The 21,942-nt window shown below is 43.7% G+C and overlaps 1 protein-coding gene across 3 annotated transcripts; it reads right to left on the bottom strand.

Annotated features, from left to right (window-relative positions):
- Positions 1 to 286: 286 nt before the first annotated feature.
- LOC135402686 (uncharacterized) lies at positions 287 to 21,909 on the bottom strand. 3 transcript variants are annotated; one of them, XM_064636073.1, is made up of 10 exons: positions 20,302 to 21,909; positions 17,967 to 18,089; positions 15,537 to 17,876; positions 13,405 to 13,521; positions 11,728 to 11,796; positions 10,850 to 11,003; positions 9,793 to 9,953; positions 6,855 to 7,058; positions 6,570 to 6,751; positions 287 to 6,281 (listed from the first exon to the last, which is right to left on the bottom strand). In XM_064636073.1, the coding sequence occupies exons 5-10, from the start codon at positions 11,786 to 11,788 to the stop codon at positions 726 to 728; spliced, it is 6,318 nt and encodes a 2,105-aa protein (XP_064492143.1). In that variant the 5' UTR covers positions 11,789 to 11,796; positions 13,405 to 13,521; positions 15,537 to 17,876; positions 17,967 to 18,089; positions 20,302 to 21,909; the 3' UTR covers positions 287 to 725. The 3 variants fall into 3 exon arrangements, with proteins under 3 accessions (XP_064492143.1, XP_064492135.1, XP_064492151.1); XM_064636065.1 differs by having other exon boundaries at positions 15,537 to 15,619; XM_064636081.1 differs by having other exon boundaries at positions 15,537 to 18,089; positions 20,302 to 20,384; positions 21,713 to 21,909.
- Between the last annotated feature and the right edge of the window lie 33 nt (positions 21,910 to 21,942).

Genomic DNA, 21,942 nt, shown 5'->3' with positions numbered 1-21,942 from the left:
AATTTCATGTTTTTTTCTGGGATACGGTTTATTTTTCTTCTTTTTTTTTTTTTTTTTTTTTTTGCACTGAGGATGTCACCTTTTGCTAAGTCCAGCCATGAAAATGACACAAGAACAAGTCAGCCTCTTGAGTGTATGGGGACAAAAAAATAAGATGATGCACTTTAGGTTTTGCTTTTTAAACTCTTTTACTATTCTTGTACCTTTTTGCTTTCATAAAAATGGTTAATTAATAAAGAAAAACAGTTGCTTTACTGCATGTTTTGCACCTGGTAAATTTTTAATATTTTTACAAACATAAGGAAAAATATCAAGCTTTATTATTTGAGAAGAAATCTTGAAATTCCCAATATCTAAAAGACTTTCAAAAAGATACCACTATTGACACAAAATTCACAATGAAATTAATTTGATAATGAAATTAACTTGAAAATATTTTTAAAAAGGAAAAATACAAAAAGACTATAATAATTACAAAAATAGTCATGCTGCTTTACATGTATATTCATAATTTAGAGGTGCAAACACTAACAAGTAAAACTATTGACTGAGATTAATACAGCTAATGCAAAGACAGAAGAACCTGGTGTGGGGTCTTGCGGGTCATTGCAGAAGAGTACATTCAGCATCACCAGATGTTCTACCCCATCTGCAACGACATATTCTGAGATGCTACAAAGGTCTGGGTATCTTCAAAGTTACACAATTCCTGGAGGACAAGATTCCTACAGCCGGCTCTCATTTTCTACACTTTCGATCGCACCGTTCTTCTTCTCAACTACTCCATTTGCATTGCTTGTTTCTTCTAAAACTACCACTAAACTTGATAGAGTTGTGTGAGGATCAAGCAGCTTCAGAAGAGGTATGTCCACCTTTCTCTCTTGAAACACACGGTTCTGAATTGTCATAGCTAACATAGAGTCTATGCCCAAAGATGAAAGTGGTGTATTCATGGTTAGTTCCTCGGGGTTCAGTCCAGTGAGGTCACTCACCAGGGAGGTGATGTAGTCTTCCGATTTGAGAAAGGCAGTATCTGGGACTTGAGTCTCCTCAGGGGTTTCAAGCTTGTTACTGAAATGTTCTGACATAAGTGATATGAAGCGAGTTTTGAGTGAACTTATCTGAGTAAAAACATGATGATATAAAGTTTGAAAGTTCAATTTGACAACAGCTTGCTGTGGGTTATTCGTAAGTAAGCTTTTCCTGAGATACTCATGAATTTCATGCACTTGCAGAATGTCTATGCCCTTGGATCTCAGAATGCTCTGGATGTGGTTTTGATTGAGCAGAATGCCAAGGTTCAAAGCACCCCAGTTAATGGATTGGCCTGAAAGCCCACGGTTCCTCCTGTAGAGGCAGAAGAGATCCAGGAAAGAGTTTGCAGCTGCATAGTTTGTCTGGGTGGCATTGCCCAGAAAGGAAGCAACAGAGGAGTAGCACACAAAGTAGTCAAGCTCCTGGCCTCTGGTAGCCCAATGAAGATTTAGAGTCCCTGCTACTTTTGGACTCAGCACTTTCTGAAAGTCAGCCAAGGTCAGAACTTCAAGGTGGCCATCGTGTAAAGCGACAGCACCTTGAAATACACCTTTGATCGGACTCCCCACAAAGGTGTTTGCAATGGACTTGAAAGCTTTCTCAACATCACCGGTCAAAGTCACGTCACACTGCACAAACACTACTTTGCTCCCTTTGTACTGCTGCTGCAAAGCCTTCATCTCTTCTTGCTTCTCATTGCTCAGAATTCTCCTGGAGAGTATTGCAATACACCCTCCTCCATTCTCGGCTATGAATTTCACCGTTTCAAAGCCGAGTCCAGTGAGCCCTCCCACTACTACATAAACAGCATTCTGCTTAAACAGCTGCTTCTGGGGTTCGTACAACGGTATGTCTGATAGCATGCTGATGTCCTTCTGCCTTCTCAGTACAGCAAGGGGGACAGAAGTGCACGTGAAATAGGACATCACAGAGTTTAGCCTTTCAAAGTTCTCCGTCTGCTGAAAAACAGAACCTGAGAGACGTCTAAACTGTTTCATATCCATGGAACTGACCCAGACATGTACAGTCTTCTGCAATTCCTTTAGAGGTGCTTTCTGGAAAACGCTGGCAAGGGTAAGGATGTGGAAGCTGATGTTTTCATGACCAATTTCACTGACATTCTGCATACATTCAGACTGTCGATTGCCACACACGATCACCACATCTTTAAGAAAGTACATGTGGGCCAGATCCTCCCAAGACAGTCTGTTGACAGGAGGAAGAACAACAAGGGCATTGCATGACTTTATATACTGGAACTTATCAGGAGTGGGCCTCGCAAGGACTGTTCTCCAACCCATCTCTTCTGCTGCTGCACAAAGAACATGGCACAAAACCGATAATGGCTCTGTAGTAATAATCCCCAATGTTCTGCCATGTTTCCCCTTGGGTAATCTCTGAGTGAAGATTTCCCAGGCAATGATGAAGTAGGACACACAAGGGACATTCTGGAAGAATGGGAATTTCTTTACATTGAAACAAACTATTCCTGGAATCTGAACCCTGGATGATGCAGCAGTGGGATAACATGAAACCACGTGATCTCCCACTTTCACTTTTTTCACATCAGTTCCTGTTGCTGTTACTGTGCCACTGAAATCAAGAGCTAAAAGTCTGTGTTTGTCTCCTGTTTGCGAGTTCCAATACAGTGTATTACCAAAGTTGCAACTAGAAACACTAATGGGAAAATAATCTTCTGAGTGAACACAAATTTTATCCACTTGAATTTCAACACTCTGTTTGTCAAGCTGAGTAGCAGTGCTGGTGGATAGTTCACCAGACAAGTCTTTCGCCGTGTACGGATCAGACGTGTACAAAGTGAACGTCTGTGACTTCTGGAGAGATCTTACAGGTTGGATGTAATCTGCATCTATAAAAGGTGTGTGTCTGATTTCAGACACATAAATTCTTCCTTGGCTGATGCAAACTTCTGGATAATCCCCACCTCTGCATTTGACAAGAACATCTGCTAGCACTGAGATGTCCAGGGAACTGCAAGAGCTGAGGTCAATCAACTGAAATGTGATTTCTGGAACTTCAACAACGCAAGTTCTGGTCATGCCATACAGTACAAACCCACAGTTAACATGGTCTACGTATCTTTCTGTTGTTCTGTAAGTGATCACTCTGACTGAACAGCGGGGCATTTTCTCTCTTAATGCCACCACTACTTGGCGATAGGCTTCACAACACTTTGCCAACTGATCTACCACTTTGCTTGGGAAATCTTCATTTAACTTTTGAATTCCCCACAGGAAGAGAATTTCATCATAATCCTCAACCTCTGCTCTCATTTTATTCATTGTGCAGCCTTCCAAGAGGGCTTCCCAATCTTCATACATAACATATCTTGAAGCAGGATGCAAGTACTTTTTGAGCTGCTCGGCTATCCCAAATTTGTCTGCAAACACTAGGACTCTGGGCTTAACCCCCAGATGTCCAATTGTCTGTGAAAGAGAGACTTCCTTCCATTTGTTTTCAAACAGGAACTCGTTGTCTCTGGAAGATGCTTCTTTCATGAAAGTGATGGCAACGCGCTTGAGCTCAGCCAAAACAGAGCCACGTTTGTCCAGAAAGCATCCACAGACCTCTAGGCAGTTCCCAGTGGACTTGCTTGTTCTCATATATATCATCATTTCTTCCTCCAGCGGCCGGAGCACCACCAGGCTGCCTATCCCTGAAGGAAAACCTGCTCTGGACTGGAATGTCCTTGAGGTCAAGACAGCAGTCATCTGCAGAAAACAGTCCAGCAGCACTGGGTGGATACAGTAGCTGTACATCTCTCTGACGGTCTCCTTGTTCACCTTTATGCTTGTTATAGCTTCCTTTAGTTCCTGGCAATAATGCACATCACTGAGCTGCCTAAATATGGAGCCATACTGAAAGCCAACCTGAGACAGTGCTTCATAAACCTCCTCTCTGCTAATCACTGATCTGCACCTTTGATAGATGTCTTGGAAGGAGATGGTGCTTTCTTCCACCACAGCTTCAGGCCCCTTTGCCACTTGGCCGGCAGCATAAACCGCATTGGAGGAAGAGAGGATCTCAAAGGCTGTCACATCTTTTTGCAGACTCAGCTTGATACTCAACACTTGGGAACTCTGAGTGAGAACACAGGGTGCAGAAAAAACAATACTCAACTGGCAAGTACTCAGAGGTACTTTAGGCCTTGAGCTGCTCATCACAGAGGCCAGACCAAGCTCTGCATAAAAAGCACCGGGGACTAAGGCCACCCCATTGTTCTTGTGCTCGTACAAGTATGGTGTTGTGTCCTGAGACAGCAGGCAGCCAAACTCCATGTTGTCACTGTTTATGCCATAAATCAAAGGATGACTGGCGCTGACACCTCTTTGGTTTGCTTGTTGACGGAAATCCAGATAAGCCATGAGTTTTTGGCGATCAAATTGATAGCGTGGAATGGCCACCGGAACACTTTGATACCCATTATAGAAGTGCTGCCACTTGGGATTATATCCCAGTTCAAACAGATTTCCTACCAGGGTGAGGAGTGTCTGATATTCTGCATCAGTTTCCAAAGAGGAGAACACCTTTGTGCCTTTTCCTAGAGTTTCCTTTATGCTTCGCTGCAATGCTCGGTGAGGACTTATTTCCACAAACACCACGTTTTCCCTGTCTCTAGCTGCACTTTGGATGGCTTGACTGAAAGCAACAGGCTCACGAGTATGCCGGGCCCAGAATTTGCCACGAGCAAAGTCATTTTCAGATGCAGACACCCCTGTCAGCGTTGAAATCACTTCAATTTCCCCCTTCTGCTTTCCTAAAGGCTCTATCTTCTCCTCCAGCTCCTCAAGTATCATATCCATGCTGGGGCTGTGGTAGGCAGCTGGGACATTTAAAACATGAAGGAAGATGTTTCTCTGTCTGAAAGCTTGAGCTAACTCTCTCTGGACAGTTTCCACTGAGTCTACATTCCCAGACAAGGTGCAGGAAACTGGGCTGTTGAAAGCAGCAATGCAGACCTTTCCCGAGTAGGGATGCAGACGTTCAACAATCTCTTGAACGGGGATGTTTCCAACCACCAACATTCTGCCACTGGCAGTCTTTGCCTGCAGCCTGCTCCGGTGATAAATCACTTGGACTGCATCTGCCAGGGAAAGGTAGCCAGCAATATGCGCAGCGGCAACTTCCCCCACCGAGTGGCCAACAACAGCAACAGGCTTAATGCCCCAGTACTTCAGGAGGGAAGCTACGGCAACCTGCAGGGTAAAAAGCAAGGGCTGGGAGAGCTCTGGATTCAACAAATCCTGTGGGCTATGATCCCTTGCTGGCAGGACGCTGACAGCAGTGTGTTGCCAAAAAAGGTCTTCTATTTCCTTACACTTGTCTCTGAACACTGGCTCTGAGCTCAGCAGAGCCTCGCTGAACTCCTTCAATGTTACGCCGTTGCCACAGAACACGAACACCAGCTGTGGTTCCACCTTGGACATGGCAGGTTCAGTGCTGGCTGACTTAAGCTCTTGCTGCAAGTGTTGGAGGGAATTTGTGACAAACGCTTTCCGGTACCTGTAGTTGGCATGGCTTCTTCTGCAGGCAGAGGTATAGGCCAGGCTTGGGAGAGTCACAGAGTTTCTTGTGCTCAGCTGCTCAGCTGTGTCAGCCATTGTCATCTGAAGGGACTTACTTGATGCTGCTGACACCAGAAATAATTCAAGGGGCCTCTTAAAGGCAGGAAGAGGCTCCGGCTGCTTGACCTGCCTGACTACAATGTGAGCATTGGTTCCTCCAAACCCAAAGCAGTTGATGCCAGCTACTCTTCCATACTCACTGGATTCTTCCCAGGGCTCTACAGCTGTGGCAACAGCAAAGTTTAGTTTCTCTGTATCGATGCTGCTCATCTCCTTTGAGTAATACAGGGATGGAACAATCTTTCCATGATGCATCATCAGAAGCACTTTGATTAACCCGGCTGCTCCGGCAGCTGATTCGGTGTGCCCAATATTTCCTTTCACTGAACCAATTTTCAGAATGGAAGCTCGCGAAGACCTGTTTTTACCAATGACACTACCTAAGCTTTCAGCCTCAATAGGATCTCCAGCAGCAGTTCCTGTACCGTGCGCTTCAATGTACTGCACAACTGAGGGATCGACACGACTTCCGTAAATGCTGCGCAGTAACTTCTCTTGCTCTGTTGGAGACGGTCTTGTGATCGGAGTCGTGGACCTACCGTTCTGATTTACTGCACTGATGTTTATCACACCCCAGATTTTGCTGTAGTCCTCCTTTGCCTGTTTCATAAAAATTAAATTATTTTTTATTAACTCATGCTCTCTCTGTAGAGGACAGAACAAAACACCACAACAAAGCCAAGAACAGACAGAGTATGATGCTAACTTCTAATTGTGTGACCCCTGTCCCATTGTAGGGGAAGAACATATTTAATGCTCAAGAAACCCTTCATTAGTCTTAAACATGAATTGGAAAATCTTCTCTGGAAAAGTAATTATTAGAGCTGAAGATACAAGATACAGGCAAGCAACCAGTCTTATTTTAGGCTGCTTCACAAGAAAGCTTACCTTTTTCAGTGGTTTGAGGAAAACAACACCGCAGCCTTCTCCCCTTCCATAGCCATCTGCTTTTTTGGAGAAGGGTTTGCTTATTCCATCTGGAGAGATCATCTTTGCTTTACTGAGAGATACAAAGGTGCGGGGATCCATTATACAGTTCACCCCACCACAGACTGCTGCCTCACAGTCTCCTGCAGTAAAACAGAAACATACTCATGTTGAGATGGCCCAGGTGATAGACAGAAACAGTAGCAATCCTAATTTCATTGTCCAGCATCTCTTCAGACCCAGTACCTGATTTAATGGCTCGCAAGGCGTAGTGCAGAGCAAAAAGAAAAGATGAACAGGCAGTGTCAATAGTCAGGGACGGTCCAGTCAGATTAAATGTGAATGACACCCTGTTAGCAGCAATGCTCATGGCTGTTCCTGTACCATCATAATGATTTATTGCACTCACTGCTCTGCTTGTTACGATTTCATAGTCTCGATTCATAAGTCCTGTAAAATATAAGATATGTGTCAAGTTAACCCAGGCCAACAATAGGGATGTACAGCTCTAAACCTGATGGTGTGTTTTGGTTTTCAGTTTTAATAGTAAACCATGTGGCATCAGTGCTCCTGTGATGAACCTTTGCTTCAACATGAGTCAAAGGCAAAACTCCCAGCAATTTCCCTGGGGCCCACCTTACACAAACATACCTAACACTTGAAATTCCTACCTGTCTAGTACATGACAGGCCTTTCTTGATGCCTCAGCTCACTGTGTGATGCAGCTAAGCTCTCTGTAGCCTGCTTAGACCCCTGTATCTCAGTTGGAGAGCGGTTGTTTTGGTTTAGCTACAGGAATATATATCAAGTTACAAAGAGGGTAGCTGGCACATAAATGTACAGGACGTTACCTTCAGTTCCTCAGATGTACCAAGTTACAGATCACAGCACAACCTACACCCAGAGCTTGTTTTTTAATTGTGGGGTTTTTTTCACTCTGTGAACCAGTAAGACAGAAATAGAAAAGAAGAGCGGGGCCTATGAGAGCAGTTGTGTCCTCTTTCTGTGAACACATATGCTCGAAGTACCTTGGATCCCCAAATGCATGGGCATTTGTGGAAAATGCAGTACCTCTATTCAGAGAGCAAGGAATAGTATCCTCTGTGGAGAAGTGCATGTCTCAGATTAAAAGGTAAACTAAAGAGTTTGTCCCTATAGGTACATCAGCCTAACTCCCCCAGAAAACTCCTCTTTAAAGACACACAGATTACAGTAGCAATAATGTGCTGTTACTTTAGCATTGTTTTGTAAAATGTCCTTCCACAGGATCATCTCCTCCATAACTTTTCCTGGTACTGAGGTAAGCAGTTGGACAAGTGCACCATGGTACCATTCTAATGCCTACAGGAGGATTCCCACTGGTTTAAAAGGATCTTAACCCCCACAACACATTAACCAAGATTATACTGGAAAACAGTGTACTGGAAAAAAGTGTAGGCCTGTGCAGAAGCCCAGAAGATAAGGGGCTAATGTGTTCATCTCAAACACCGATAGCCAGAAAGCCATGGAGCCAAACAGGGACAGCTGGTAACCAAGAACTGTCGAAAGAACAAGATGTGACTGGAGAAGGGGGCCAGAAGGGGGCAGAGGTAGAGCAGCACTTTTCTGGGATAAACATCCTTGTTCTAGTCTGTTGAGACACAGTCCCAGAATCACAAAATCACTGAATCAATTAGGTTGGAAAAGACCTCTGAGATCATCAAGTCCAGCCTATGACTGAATACCACCACGTCAACTAGACTGTAGCACTTAAGTGCCATGTCCAGCCTTTCCTTAAACATCTCCAGGGATGATGACTCCACCACCTCTCCAGCCCATTCCAATATCCAATCACCTTTTTTGTGAAGAATTTCTTCTTAATGTCCAACCTAAACTTCCCCTGGTGCAGCTTAAGACTATGTCCTCTTGTTCTGTCTCTAGTTGCCTGGGAGAAGAGACCAACCCCCACCAGGCTATACCCTCCTTTCAGGTAGTTGTAGAGAGCGATAAGATCACCCCTGAACCTCCTCTTCTCGAGACTAAACAACCTCAGCTCCCTCAGCCTCTCCTCATAGGACTTGCCCTCAAGACCCTTCACCAGCTTTGTTGCCCATCTCTGGATCTGCCTCAATGTACTTCCTGAATTGAGGGGCCCAGAACTGGACACAGTACTCAAGGTGTGGCCTCACAGTGCCAAATTACAGGAGAAGAATCACCTTCCTAGTCCTGCTGGCCACACTATTGTTGATACAGGCCAGGATACCATTGGCCTTCTTGGTCACCTGGACACAGCTGCTTCATGTTCAACAACTTTGACCAGCACCTCCAGGTTCTTTTCCACTGGGCCACTTTCCAACCACTCTGTCCCCATCAACAAACAAAAGACAGCATCAGCACAGAAGCGGGCAGGAACTGTCGACCAAAGGTCAATCTAGTGCAGGGGGGGATCAAGACCACCCAAGACTCACAAACCCTCCAATCCATTTCCAGAAAGGTCTCAAAGAACGGACTGCTCATGATAACTACTTCACACGGAAAGCAAGAAACCTGTCTTCAGGGTGGGGAAACCTGTCTATAAAAAGGTACCCCCACCAAGCCTGGGGGGCACCCCCAGGACCCTGGATGCTGGAACCACAACTGGTGATCTCTTCATCTTTTCTTTTCTTTCTTTCTTCCTTTCTTTTTTTCTTTCTTTTCCTCTCTTTCTCTCTCTCTTTCTCTCATCCCCTCTTTAACTCATCTCTTCCTTTCTCTCTTCACTTTCACCCTACCCCTTTAACCAAAACCACTGCCATGTGCTTATATAGTAGGTCAGGGACTGACATACCAATTGCCATGCCAACTTTGTAATTTACTAATAAAACTGTGGTTTTTTGCAGACTGGAGCATTTATGAATCTTGGGTGTTCCCTTCCCCTTAAGGGTGGGACATCACAGCCTGGCTTGGGAGTATCATTCTCGGGAAGGGTTGGGGAGGCAGTTTAATTGTTTCCTGCTTCCACTTCAGTACGTGAAGACGGGAAGAGGAGCACCTAAAAGAGATACAGGAATTGTATCATGAACTTCTATCTAAAGATAAGCAGGAGTACCATAGCACAGTAGCCTTAGATCTCCAGTGCTGGACATATCTGGAAAGTTTATGAAGGTGTGCTCCAGTCTTTGGGAGGTTCCAACACACTTTCTTGGACATGAAATTTTCATCTTACCAACAAAAACACCTGTTTTGGTGCCACTGACAGCTTCTACAGGGACTCCTGCATCCTCCAGGGCTTTGTATGTGCATTCTATCAGTAACTTCTGCTGAGGATCCATGCGTTCAGCTTCCATGTTATTAATCCCAAACAGGTGGTTGTCAAAGGAATTAAATCTAAAAGGCACAGACCAGAAAAGAGTACAATATATATTTCCTTCTAGACTCACAGTACACATTTTTCGCAATTTCACAAAAAGCAAAGCAACAACTGTTGTTTAGGCCACAATCCCCATTTATGAAATTTAGGAAAAAATGTGTCTAGGCCAAGGGTGTTTGATGTCCCACCACAGAAGATGTGTTTTTATCAATGATTATGCATTGCAGAGGTAAGAGCCCACTCCTAGACATTTTTATTTGCATGGTTATTCCACTAGTACCAACAGGACTCCTCAGATTATGAAATGTGCAGAATGAGTCTCCCTCTCCTGTAATGTGGTCTTAGCCAAGGAGTTATAAACAAATATTGTCTTCTACCTTATTTTAAGCCAATACAGACCCATGCTTTACAGTTTACAACCAATAGCTAGAGCATCAGCTCAAGTGTTTCCAAGAGATACCCCTACTTCTCTAACAACAAATTCCAAATACTTTGTGTGTGTGTGTTTCTTTACAAACATCTTCAGAGTAGGCCCACGCTTACAAAAGACCAAGTCCAACCTTAATCTTGTACCCCAAGATCACATTTGTGTGGCCTTCTATCATCCCTTGATTTCAGTGCAGAATTCAATATCTAACATGGGACTAATCACTGAAGTAATTCTGTGCCCTACAATTCAACCCTACCGAGTGTTAACCCCAGGAGCCAATAAGATTTTTTTTGTGCAGGTCAACTTCTCATTTCATTAAAGGTCTGCAGCCTGAGCATTTAAGGTGAATGTAGAATTCTTTATTTGACAAATCTGTTGACCATAATAATTTGCTATTCTTCACATCAGTCACAGCCTCTGAACAGCTGTACCCATAGTCTAAGTACAACAAAAATCAGTGGCACAGGGCAGCAGCAGACTCACTCATCGAGAAGAGCAGCTCGCGTTGTACATATTTTTCCTGGCTTGTTATCATCTGGATCATACCACTCTTTGGCATTAAATCTCTCAGGGGGGATTTCCACTGTGCAGTTTTTGCCTTCCTCCAGCACTTTCCAGAAACTGTCAATTCCATCTCCTGTTGTACAAAGTTTTCAAAATAGATTAAATTATGGGCTCCCCCTCCCCTCGCAGACTCAGAAAGGCACAATCAGCTACAAGGAACTCCCACAGGTAAATCCAGGTTGCTTACATAGAATTGCCAGAGAAAGAACAGATCATTCTTTAGTGAGAGGAAATTGAAAAGCATGACTGGTCCCTTCACTGTTTGTCTAAAAGTGAAGGAACCCCACAAAATCCTTAACCACCTTCTCTCCCCATTTCCCTACTGTCTCACTGCACCCACAGTACATACTGCTACAAAGCAGGAAGTTTTCTTTTAGGAAAACCCAACCTATCCATATTACAGGCACAGCTGGTGATACTGTCCAGCCCTCAATCTGTCCTGTCCCTATGGATGCAGAGTCCTGCACCAATGCACAGGCCCCCAGACAGTGCCTCTGCAGAAAGTTCAAATCATCCCAGACCCATCCAGTTCATTTGTAGGAGTTTTGTGTGCAGCTCAATGCCCCGCCCACTGCCAGCACTGCAGATCGGTCGGTCGGTCTGTCTGTCTGTCAGCAGACTAATTTGAACCAACTAGTTTCCACCACAGCATGACCTTTTAAAAAGATCCTACAAGTAGCAAAGCAACACATTCTACTAAGGGAGGAACATGTTGTTTTCCTCCATTTCAACACTAATTAATTACTCTGCTTTTCCATGTTCACTCACAGCCAGCTTTGCTTTTACCCCAAACTTACCTCCAGGAAAGTTACATCCTATTCCAACAATAGCAACTTCGTCTGCAGTCTCAATCTCCATCTTCTGGGCTGCACAATATAGGTGCAGTGTCAGTCAGATCAAACAATTATGCATTTCCCATTACATAAATCTTAGCTTAAAAGGTGAACTTCTCACAAACACACATACCACTTACACTTGTTCAAAGCTTCATTCATCCTGAATGAGCTATTGTTGGTTGTGATGACAATGACACTCCCCACGGGCAACCAGAGCTGTGCTGTATTTTTCTTGCTGTCCCTCCCTTCAGAGGAAAATCCTCGTTTAATTCCCCAAACTCCCTCATTCACAGACACTTCCTTTTTACTGTTTAACCTCTGCTACTCCTGCCAGTTGATCTGCTCTTGAGCCTTTCCTTAGATTAGTTCTGCGTTTCTTCTTCTCTACAGAAGTGGACAGTGCATTGGCCAAGTCAGACTTTCAGCTCTATTGTCTCTATCCTATTCACAAAGCACATCTCCCACACAGACTCTGCAAATTACCACTTTAAACCAAACCATGTAAACAGGCAACCAACGCCAAGCTGCTGAAGGAACAAAAGGTGCATCTTCCACGCTCCAGAAAAGTGCCTGGAAAGCAACACCTCATTCCCTGGATCCCAAGGCTGCCTAGCTTTTGTCTAAAGCAGCTTCATCTGCAGGCACAGGTTGACCCCCACAGACCATGCTGAGAGCCACATGATCTCACTGTTCCTGACAATGCACAGTCTCCAGGTAGCCCCACTACAGCCGTACAGGTAACTGGCTTTCAGCTCATTTGCAGCTCCACAGAGAAAGATTTTTGTTGCAAAACGACTCACAATAATACTTGAATTTTTTCAACCAATTAGATGGCAAAAAAAAAATAATTCTTTGGGATCAAATTAAATACCTCAGTGTAGAATTGACAGATGATTATTTTTCCTTAATTCTGGGAAAGGAACTTGTCAGATAAAAATCAGCTCAAATGAACCAATTAGAACTCACTAGGATGCCCACTTCAGAGGATACAAGTTTTCCTGGAGTTGCTTCAACCCACAAAGAGGAGAAGATGCCTTTTGAAAGGTTTTGGGAGGGATTCTTGGCAGTGGGATAGATTCTCATCTCAGTCATACCACAGAACATCTCAAAGAGCCCTTCTCAGTCACTGACTGACAGCAATCAAGCAAAGATGAGGCTCTTTGACAGCCCCACATATTATTCAGTTATCATTTCTTAGAGGTTTGTTTTGAAAGGTGAAATTAAGAATAACTGCTCAGATTCACACTTTGAAAAATTTACTTCCCGGATCCATTAACTAAGACTGAAAAAGATAAAAAGACACCTAGCAAGAATAAGGAGATCAGAATCTGGCTCTCTAGGAGTAAATTCTATTTTACCAATAATACAAATTCTGAAATGCTATAACAGTTGTTTCCTTTTAGTTCTTTCAAAATTGTCTATGATTTTTATGATTCTATTATTTCTTATTTTAATGTAATTGATAAGCTAAAGCTGCAAAGCCCAACAAAGATGCTTTTATCACAAAGGTACTTTTAAGCACTGTTCTTAAGTTAGCACTCAAATAGCAAATAATAGAAAAATAAGGACTTTCCAATCATAACATAAAACATGTCTTTGGCATCTAGAGAGTTATCCAGTGAGCCATGTAGCTCTTACCTTATAACATCCCAGCAGGGTGGAGTAATAGGCTGAGTCTCTGGAAGTAGTTTATATAGGATTCTGTGCGGTTTCTTATCCAAACATACATGCTAAATCATGACGAAATGCTAACGCCTTTTAAAGAAATGAAAGCAAATGCGACTAGTCAGTGACCCTGACTAACGTTCAAAACTACTTCCCTGAAGCAGTAAATTTGTAGGTTATCAGGTTTACACGAGGTCAAGAGTAATATCTCTGTCTTATCTAATGTACAGTTAGTGCAACAATTACTTTGAGATACCTTGTTATGAACTATAGAATCACAGAACGGTTTGCGACGGTTTCCGTTGGAAAGAATCTTAAATATCCTTTAACTCCAAACCCTCTGCCATGGGTGAGGCACATTCCACTAGACCAGTTTGCTCAAAGCCCCATGCAGCCTGACCTTGAACGCTTCCAGGGATAGGGCATCCACAGCTTCTCTGGGCAACTTGTAAAGAATTTCTTCTTAATACCTAATCTAAACCTACTCTCTTTCTGTTTAAAGCCATTGCCTCTTGTCCTATCACCCATGACCTTCCGAGAATTCCCTCTCCAGCTTTCTTTTATGCCTCCTTAGGTACTGGCAGGCTGCTATAAGATCTCTCCAGAGCCTTCTTTGTCCAGGCTGAATACCCACAGATTTCTCAGCCAGTCTTCACAGGAGAGGTCCTCCAGCCCTCTGATCATCATCAAATAGCCCAGTAAAATTTTATGATCTTAAGAATATGATTTAAAAACTCTGTCTTTAAAATAACAACCAATATGGTTTGCTCTTAATATCAACAAATCTGAACTAATGTTTAAAGTTCATCTATTTGTTGGAGGCATCGTTTCTGAAAATTGAGCACAAACTCTCTTACAACCTGAGTTTCATGTTTGATTCTACAGCTGTATTCTTTCATCAGGCAGGAGCATTTAAGTGTGCAAGCACAAAAAGCCTTGTCAAAAGACAAAAAGTCCCCAAAACATTTCTGACTACATCAGGACATTAAAAGCAATATTGAGCTTTCTTCCTAAAAATTGCCATCTTCTTAAAGGCCAGAGAAACAGTGGAATATCCAAAAGTAACCTCTGAAAGGATCAAGTCCAGTAGTCTGTACTAGATGCCTTTTTCACTCTCCCTCATCTGATGTCACCTCAAACTCACCAAACTCATCTTTCCCTTCTTCTGACTTTGTAATGGAAACACAGTGTTGCATTCATATATGGTTAACGTTTTCCCTGGAGAGTGGCTTAGCAATAACATCTCCCAGCTCCCTCAGCACCCCTGAGTGCATCCCATCAGGGCTCATGGATTTACGGGTGTTAAGTCTGTCTAGCCAATCTCTAACCCAACCCTCTATGACCAAGGGGAAGTCTTACTTTCTCCAGCTGTCCTGGTTCCGGCCCAGATCAGCAGGAGGGGACATGGTAAAACACTGTGTTATTCTATACCATCTTATGCCATCACCAGGGGTGGGGGAAAGGGACTCTCTCTTCTGAGTGGGGAGCGTGGCAGGCATAGGATCTGTCTGCCACTGTTTTTCATTGTCCCAGGCTTGGTGAACTTTCCACATATAAACAACCCTCCCTTTGTACACTTTTGTTATTAATATTGTTGATGTTACTATTCATTTTCTTATTTCATTGCTGTTTTCAGTAAGTTTTCCTTATGTCAACCTGTGATTTTCACCTTTTGTGCCTCCAATTCTCAACTCCATCTCCCGGGCAGGGAGGAGGAGGGAAAGAGGGGCGAAGCAAGTGTGTGGTTTGGGAGGATCTTGGTGTGTCAAATTTTATTTCCTGCCCTTGTTGAGCTTAAAGAAGTTAATAACCCTTAATGAGAAGCCAGGAACCCTTTATTGCTGTGAAAGCTTTTAACTGGACACCGTCTCTTCATGTTTGCTGCCATGTCAGTGAATCATCCACAAAATGATCCACTGCCAGGCTATCCTACAAGTCTTCTTGCTATGTGTGGCCATGGGGATAGGGGTGCCTCTATACTTTATTCCCAGACACAGGTCTATTCTTCTCTGCAATTATCTCTAGGTAAGAGAGGCTATCTTTTCCAGCTGGGTAACTCTTTGACACTAATACATCAAAGGTCTACATGGCATCAAGTAACTTACCCCCTTTTTTCTGTTGACAGATTCCTCCTCTGTGAACAGCTCTTATTCTAACACGGTGCCAATCCATTCGAGGAAACTGAGACCTGAGCATGGGAGAATCTATTACTTTGGAGTCACACTAATTAAAACGTAGGTTTCAACAACTTAGAAGCTACAGGAAATAGCTTCTAAGGGCCCATCTCCCACACAGAAACTCAGAACTGACATACCTGTCGCAGAACACCTGTGCATGGAAAAGGGACTCACCAGGATCCAACCTGCCCTAAATGCTAAGCACAGTAGGAGACATAGAACACTGCTCAGAGCCTGGCTGGCTGCTTTATGCCCACAGCTGCCAAGCTTATCTGCTCAGGTTGTGAGAGAAGAAATACCTACAACTTTTCTTTACAAGTACTGGCAGGGAAGGAGAAAGTTGCTTCTTTCAAAGAAAGGCAAGGAGAAGAAGGGCCTGCCTGGGACATATTAGCTCGCTGGCTGGACACCTCTCCAGCACTGCCACATCTGAGCTTAATGTTCTTCTTCTCAGCCAGAAGCCACTCAAATCACTGTCACTTACCAGTGTCAAGTTCAAGTGAAATGGCATTTTGTTACACCCGGTGTCAAGGAAAATTAACCTACAAGGAATCATAATCTAATCTTTGACACATGCATATTTTTCTGCATGATCTAAAAAAACACCAACAAAAAACCCAAGGGGAATCAGAACAACCCCTTAGAACCTTCAAAATCACAGAGAAAATCCCATTCAGAGACAGATATCATGCTGCTTCAAAAGAAAGCACAAAGAAGATGAGACACACTTGACGCAATATGCTCCTAAGGGAGAATTACCTCACTTATCCTTCAGCAGGGCACTCTCCACCATGGTTATGATATCTCACATGACAAGAACTCTCTGAGAGGGGAATCACAAAACAGAGAAAGGGAGACAGGTAATTACAGATGTTCAAGAAGACTTTGTGATAGAAACAGCAATATACTGCTGTAAACGTCTTCTGCACAGAGTTGGTCTGCCTGCCTTTTGAGGTTCTGTTCCACATCAAATAAGTCCTCACTGTTCACGAAGAATGGGTTGGTTTGTTGTTCTTCTGCTTATTGACTCTTTTTTTTTTCAAACTTTGCCCATTCACAATAATACATGATACATCAAAGGGACTTGAAATAGTTCTTGTCAATTTGTTTCTCCCTAAAAACTTGTCCCTATAATCCTGTAACCTTAGAATGAGCCAGAAGAATCTGGACAGCTGAACTTTTGCTTTACTGTCAGAGAAGTCCCTTAGAACACAGTATTCTTTTAAACAGACTTTATGGAAATGGCACACAGGCATGTGAACCACGAGAAGGGAGTTTGCTGTAGATTTAAGTACTAAATCTAGCATGCATAAATTGAAACCCCTTCAACTAGAACTGCCCACCCACACTAGATGGTGACAGTATAAGCATTTGCTTCTGTGGCAGATGAGTGTCTAAGATCCTTTAACAGTTTAGGAACAGATAGGGCCAGACAAGCAGACTTACATGTTTGCAGCAGCAACAGAAGATAATACTCTGATAGGTACATCCATAATAAACATAGATAAATGCCAGGAGAGCCTAGATTTCCTAAGAAGGAGATAACTTTTCTGATATCTTGTTGGCACAGAAACACCGGAATAGATGGGCAATGATTACATGATTTGGAAGAAAATGTCCCTCTCAAGGAAGTATAAAACTTACCTTCCAGTAAATTAAGTTAAAGGAAATTTCAAAGGTCATCCCTTCCATAGATAACTGAATAAATGCTTGCATTAATCCCTGCAAGATCCTTCTTGTGTATTTGAGCTCTAACAAATCAAAGTTCAGTTTGTGCTCAGATCAGTATTCTCTGACATGTAAATATTCAAAACAATAAGGTAGTGTTTAAAATAAAAACTAAAAAAAAACTATGAACAAAGCTCAAAACAGACATTGGCTGATCAAAGCAGGAGTGAGAGACAGATACTGTAGTTTTACTCTGTGGTTTTTCTCCATAAATAACGTGCACTTACAGTTCCTGAAGATTGTCGAGACCTGACTGACCAATTTATGAGGCAGCTTATAAACATGTACAGAGGAAATAAGCAGCCTATAAAGATAACAGACTCTCTATTAATATCACACTGATTAAAGAGGTAAACCTTTTGGGGTTCTATGGAAGTCAGTGGGGAAATCATTTATGTACCTTAAAGAAAGTGAAATATTATGGACACTTTGGAAGGATGTACAAGTACAAAACTGATTAGGTTCTCCAGCAGCTTCACATTACATCAGAATCATTGCATTCCAGGGTATTATGTAGTCCTCATGGAAAACCTCATGGTTCTGAAATCACGGTGGAGACAGGAATTTTTCTTTACATCAGCTTGGAAAGAAATATTCCTGGAGCTAATGTAACAAAAACTGTCAGCTCACCTTGCCTCTCTACACGTATCCTACACTGATAAGATGAAACTCTGTCCATCGCAGTAATGTACAGCCAGTTTCTATCCACAGTATCACCCAGACAGTGAAAAGACTTGGGCAACTTCATTCTTCCTAAAAATGAAAAAAATGAAAAATCAAATGAACACAGACACCAGTCTCATCATGCAGCAGAGGAGCAGCAGCCACTCATCCTGCCAGCACTGAGAAGGTGGCAGTTTCAGTGCCACTGTGTGCTCCCAAAGAGAAGGAAAAGCAGGCCCTCAACATGAATAAACATCTGCTAGTTCCGGGTCCTGGTGCCAGAACAACTTCTGGGTTTTCTTTAGAATCTTATATTCTAAACAGACAAGTCAACCTAGAGGAAACCAGGAATTCACCTCCCACTGAGCTGCCCTCATCACCACCTCACCCTCATTATTCCTTTGTGGACATTTTCCTGAAGGCCCCAGGTAACGTGACTCTTTCTTGCACACCTGTTAGTGAAGGCACAGAGGGCACATATCTCCCACCTGATAGCCCCCAGCTTGACAATTAGACTGCTCTCTTTGCATTCAAGGGTTTGAGGCACTGCATCTGCCAAGTCATCTGCAGTCAGGGAACCTCAGGGCCACAGGCTGTCACTGCCTCACACAGGTAACAAGGTCCCATTGTTTCAGCAAGGCATGCAAACACAGGCAGTAGCTAAGCAACCCACAGAGTACTCCTGCCTCATCCAAATACGGGAAAGAATAGGGTAGGATAGGATAGGATAGGATCAGAGACAACTTCCCTATCATTGTCAGGTTCTACGATGGGCACTGTAAAGATCAGGTTAGTCAAATTTCCTTCAGACATGGCACAGGTATACCCAATGCTCCATTGTGGTGGAAAAAATGGGATAAAAGATTTCTTGATGCCACATTTTTTTTTATTCCAGGGTCCACTGCATCTCACACAATTGACATAGCACTTTCCATGGGCAACCTGGATACAGAAATGCCCCTCTGTCCTGGCATTCCAAAGAGTGAGGCAGAAATAAGCCATCTTAGCTCTGACCGAGAATTTGAAAGTGCAAATATCCTTGTCCTGGGAAAGGATAAGGACCAACTGTCACAAATTGTAGCAAGAGAAATTCCAGGAAGATGCTAACGCAGACAAAACTTGTTTAGTCCTTCAGAGAATTTCCATGACTTTAATTTATTTGCCAATTAACAATCTCTTAGTTACAGATTCTGGTATCGAGGGAGACTGAAAAAACCAACCAACCCTCAAGAAAAAAACCCTACTTCCCTTCGGACACCTCTTCCCCCCACTGACCTTTTTGCTCCTCAGTCCCCTCACCCCCAGGCCATGCTCAGCCCCTTTGCTGAGGTGGTGGCCAGTGCAAGAGACTGGGGACAGCACACGAGTGCTGGTTCCTTCACTGACAGCAGCTCCTCCAGGCTGCATCTCTCAGTTCCTGCTCCAGCAGCACCTTGGCTCCAGCCCCTGCCCAGGTGTTCCCTTCTCTCTGCTCTCCTTCTGCTCCAGTGTGCACTTTTCCCATCCTTCTCTTCCCACCCTGGCCTTGTTTCTCCTTTTTCTTGGTGTTTACCACCCTCACTGCTTTATGTGGGCTTGAGTTGGACAGTGTACTTGTGCTAGACATGTTCTGACACCACCTAGAGATGAGGCCACTGGGGATATTAGAAATTAATTGATTGTATTGCTGGGTCCCCACACAGCTTGCAAAGATGCAAGTACAACCTATTAGCTATCCCTCGCAGCTCTCTTCTAGGCATGTCAGGTATATACCAGCTTTTCTTGTCACCATTTCTTTAGCATTGGGAAACACAAAATGTGGCACTCAACCTAAAGGCATTGACCTGTCTCCCATGTATTGAGTACCCCGACTGGGTAGCTCCTGCCTCTAGGCCAGTTTTTGCCTGCTGACTATTACCAGAGCTTGTCTCCAGCTCCAGAGGAGCCAGAAAGAAACTGGATAGGACAAGTGGTCAGATTTTACTTCCTGCTCTTGCTGAGCCTAAAGAAGTTAATAACCCTTTATGAGAAGCCAGGAACCCTTTATTGCTGTTTTTAACAGTGAAAGCTTTTAATGGGACACCATCTCTTCATGTCTGCTGCCATGTCAGTGAATCATCCACAACATGATCCACTGCCAGGTTATCCTACAAGTCTTCTTGCTATGTGTGGCTATGGGGATAGGGGTGCCTCTATACTTTATTCCCAGACACAGGTCTATTCTTCTCTGCAATTATCTCTAGGTAAGAGAGGCTATCTTTTCCAGCTGGGTAAATCCTTGACACTAATACATCAAAGGTCTACATGGCATCAAGTAACTTACCCCCTTTTTTCTGTTGACAGATTCCTCCTCTGTGAACAGCTCTTACTCTAACACGGTGCCAATCCATTCGAGGAAACTGAGACCTGAGCATGGGAGAATCTATTACTTTGGAGTCACACTAATTAAAACTGAAGTTTCAACAACTTAGAAGCTACAGGAAATAGCTTCTAAGGGCCCATCTCCCACACAGAAACTCAGAACTGACATACCTGTCGCAGAACACCTGTGCATGGAAAAGGGACTCACCAGGATCCAAGTTGCCCTAAATGCTGAGCACAGTAGGAGACATAGAACGCTGCTCAGAGCCTGGCTGGCTGCTTTATGCCCACAGCTGCCAAGCTTATCTGCTCAGGTTGTGAGAGAAGAAATACCTACAACTTTTCTTTACAAGTACTGGCAGGGAAGGAGAAAGTTGCTTCTTTCAAAGAAAGGCAAGGAGAAGAAGGGCCTGCCTGGGATGTATTAGCTCACTGGCTGGACACCTCTCCAGCACTGCCACATTTGAGCTTAATGTTCTTCTTCTCAGCCAGAAGCCACTCAAATCACTGTCACTTACCAGTGTCAAGAACACCAGGCTGCAGAGTATTTTTTGGACTTGGAAGTATCCTTTCTATCATTGCTACTGCACAAAGCTCTGATGTATCACACCAGTGATATTCTTGTGACTTGCCAATGGCAATCACTAACCCTTGTTTCAAAGTCTTTTAGTCCTTCAGCTCTCACTTCCCTGTTTTGTAAACCTGTTTACCAAGAGAGCAAACATGGCATGATGTACATCATCAATGTCTGTGTTTTGCTCTTTGATGGAAGAACAGTCCTTAGTGGTGAAGTAATGACTGAAGGAGATTCGGGGGAGACAAGAAACAGAAGCCTAGGTTTTCTGATTGCTGGTACCACATGGGAGCTGCCTTGCAGGCTCCTCTGGTACCATAGGCTGGCTGAGGCTATCCTGTGGGCACAGACCGGTGTGAGGGCCACGCTGGGCACACAGCACAGCACACCTTCACTGCCATGTGATCTCCTTAACTCTTCGATGTGCAATGGTCTCCTGCTCAGGATCACTACCTACACCTCATCTCTCACCTTTTAATTCTGCAGCCTGTTTCTTACGAAGCTAGTTCTGTACTTAATAGAGTAACATCAGTCTAATTAATTCCATTATATACTGTGGAAGTCCCTTCCCTAGGCCTGTTATCTGTTCATATACCCAAGGATCACATTAATCCTGTTTATTATAGGGAGTTCAAGGCACTAGATCCCAACCAGTAGCTCCAAATTGACTTGTAATCCTAGCTCTCCACTACTTGTGAGCTTTCATGAGACAACCGTGCATGACACAGCCTTGATGCCAGCTGTGTTCTATCCTCCTGCTGTAACTCACTCTTCCCCTTGCAATAAGCTCAACACTCACCTGACTCCCCAGAGTTTGTTCAGCTCATTATACACAGAAAATCACTTTCTTTTTGCAAGATTACAGTGTTATGGCAAACGAGGGGCCAGGAGACGGGAGGACATGGGTACCCGAGACCGGGCGGAGCGCGGCGCGTCCGGAGAAGCCTGGTCGGCCCACCTGCCCGTCCCGTCATGACGAGGGAGGGCTGCGGCCGCGCCCTTAACGGAAAACCGCGCGTTGCTTCCGCG

This window comes from Pseudopipra pipra, chromosome 1, assembly GCF_036250125.1.
Source record: "Pseudopipra pipra isolate bDixPip1 chromosome 1, bDixPip1.hap1, whole genome shotgun sequence".
Taxonomy (NCBI): domain Eukaryota; kingdom Metazoa; phylum Chordata; class Aves; order Passeriformes; family Pipridae; genus Pseudopipra; species Pseudopipra pipra.
This window is presented reverse-complemented; position numbering and strand designations above follow the sequence as displayed.

Excerpts from the sequence above, each read along its gene's own strand:
- LOC135402686 (XM_064636073.1), bottom strand. The coding sequence starts at position 11,788 with ATGGAGATTGAGACTGCAGACGAAGTTGCTATTGTTGGAATAGGATGT. Across the intron at positions 7,059-9,792 it reads CAAAACAGGTGTTTTTGTTG|GACTTATGAATCGAGACTAT; the intron begins GTAAGATGAAAA and ends TATATTTTACAG. Across the intron at positions 6,752-6,854 it reads CTTGCGAGCCATTAAATCAG|GAGACTGTGAGGCAGCAGTC; the intron begins GTACTGGGTCTG and ends GTTTTACTGCAG.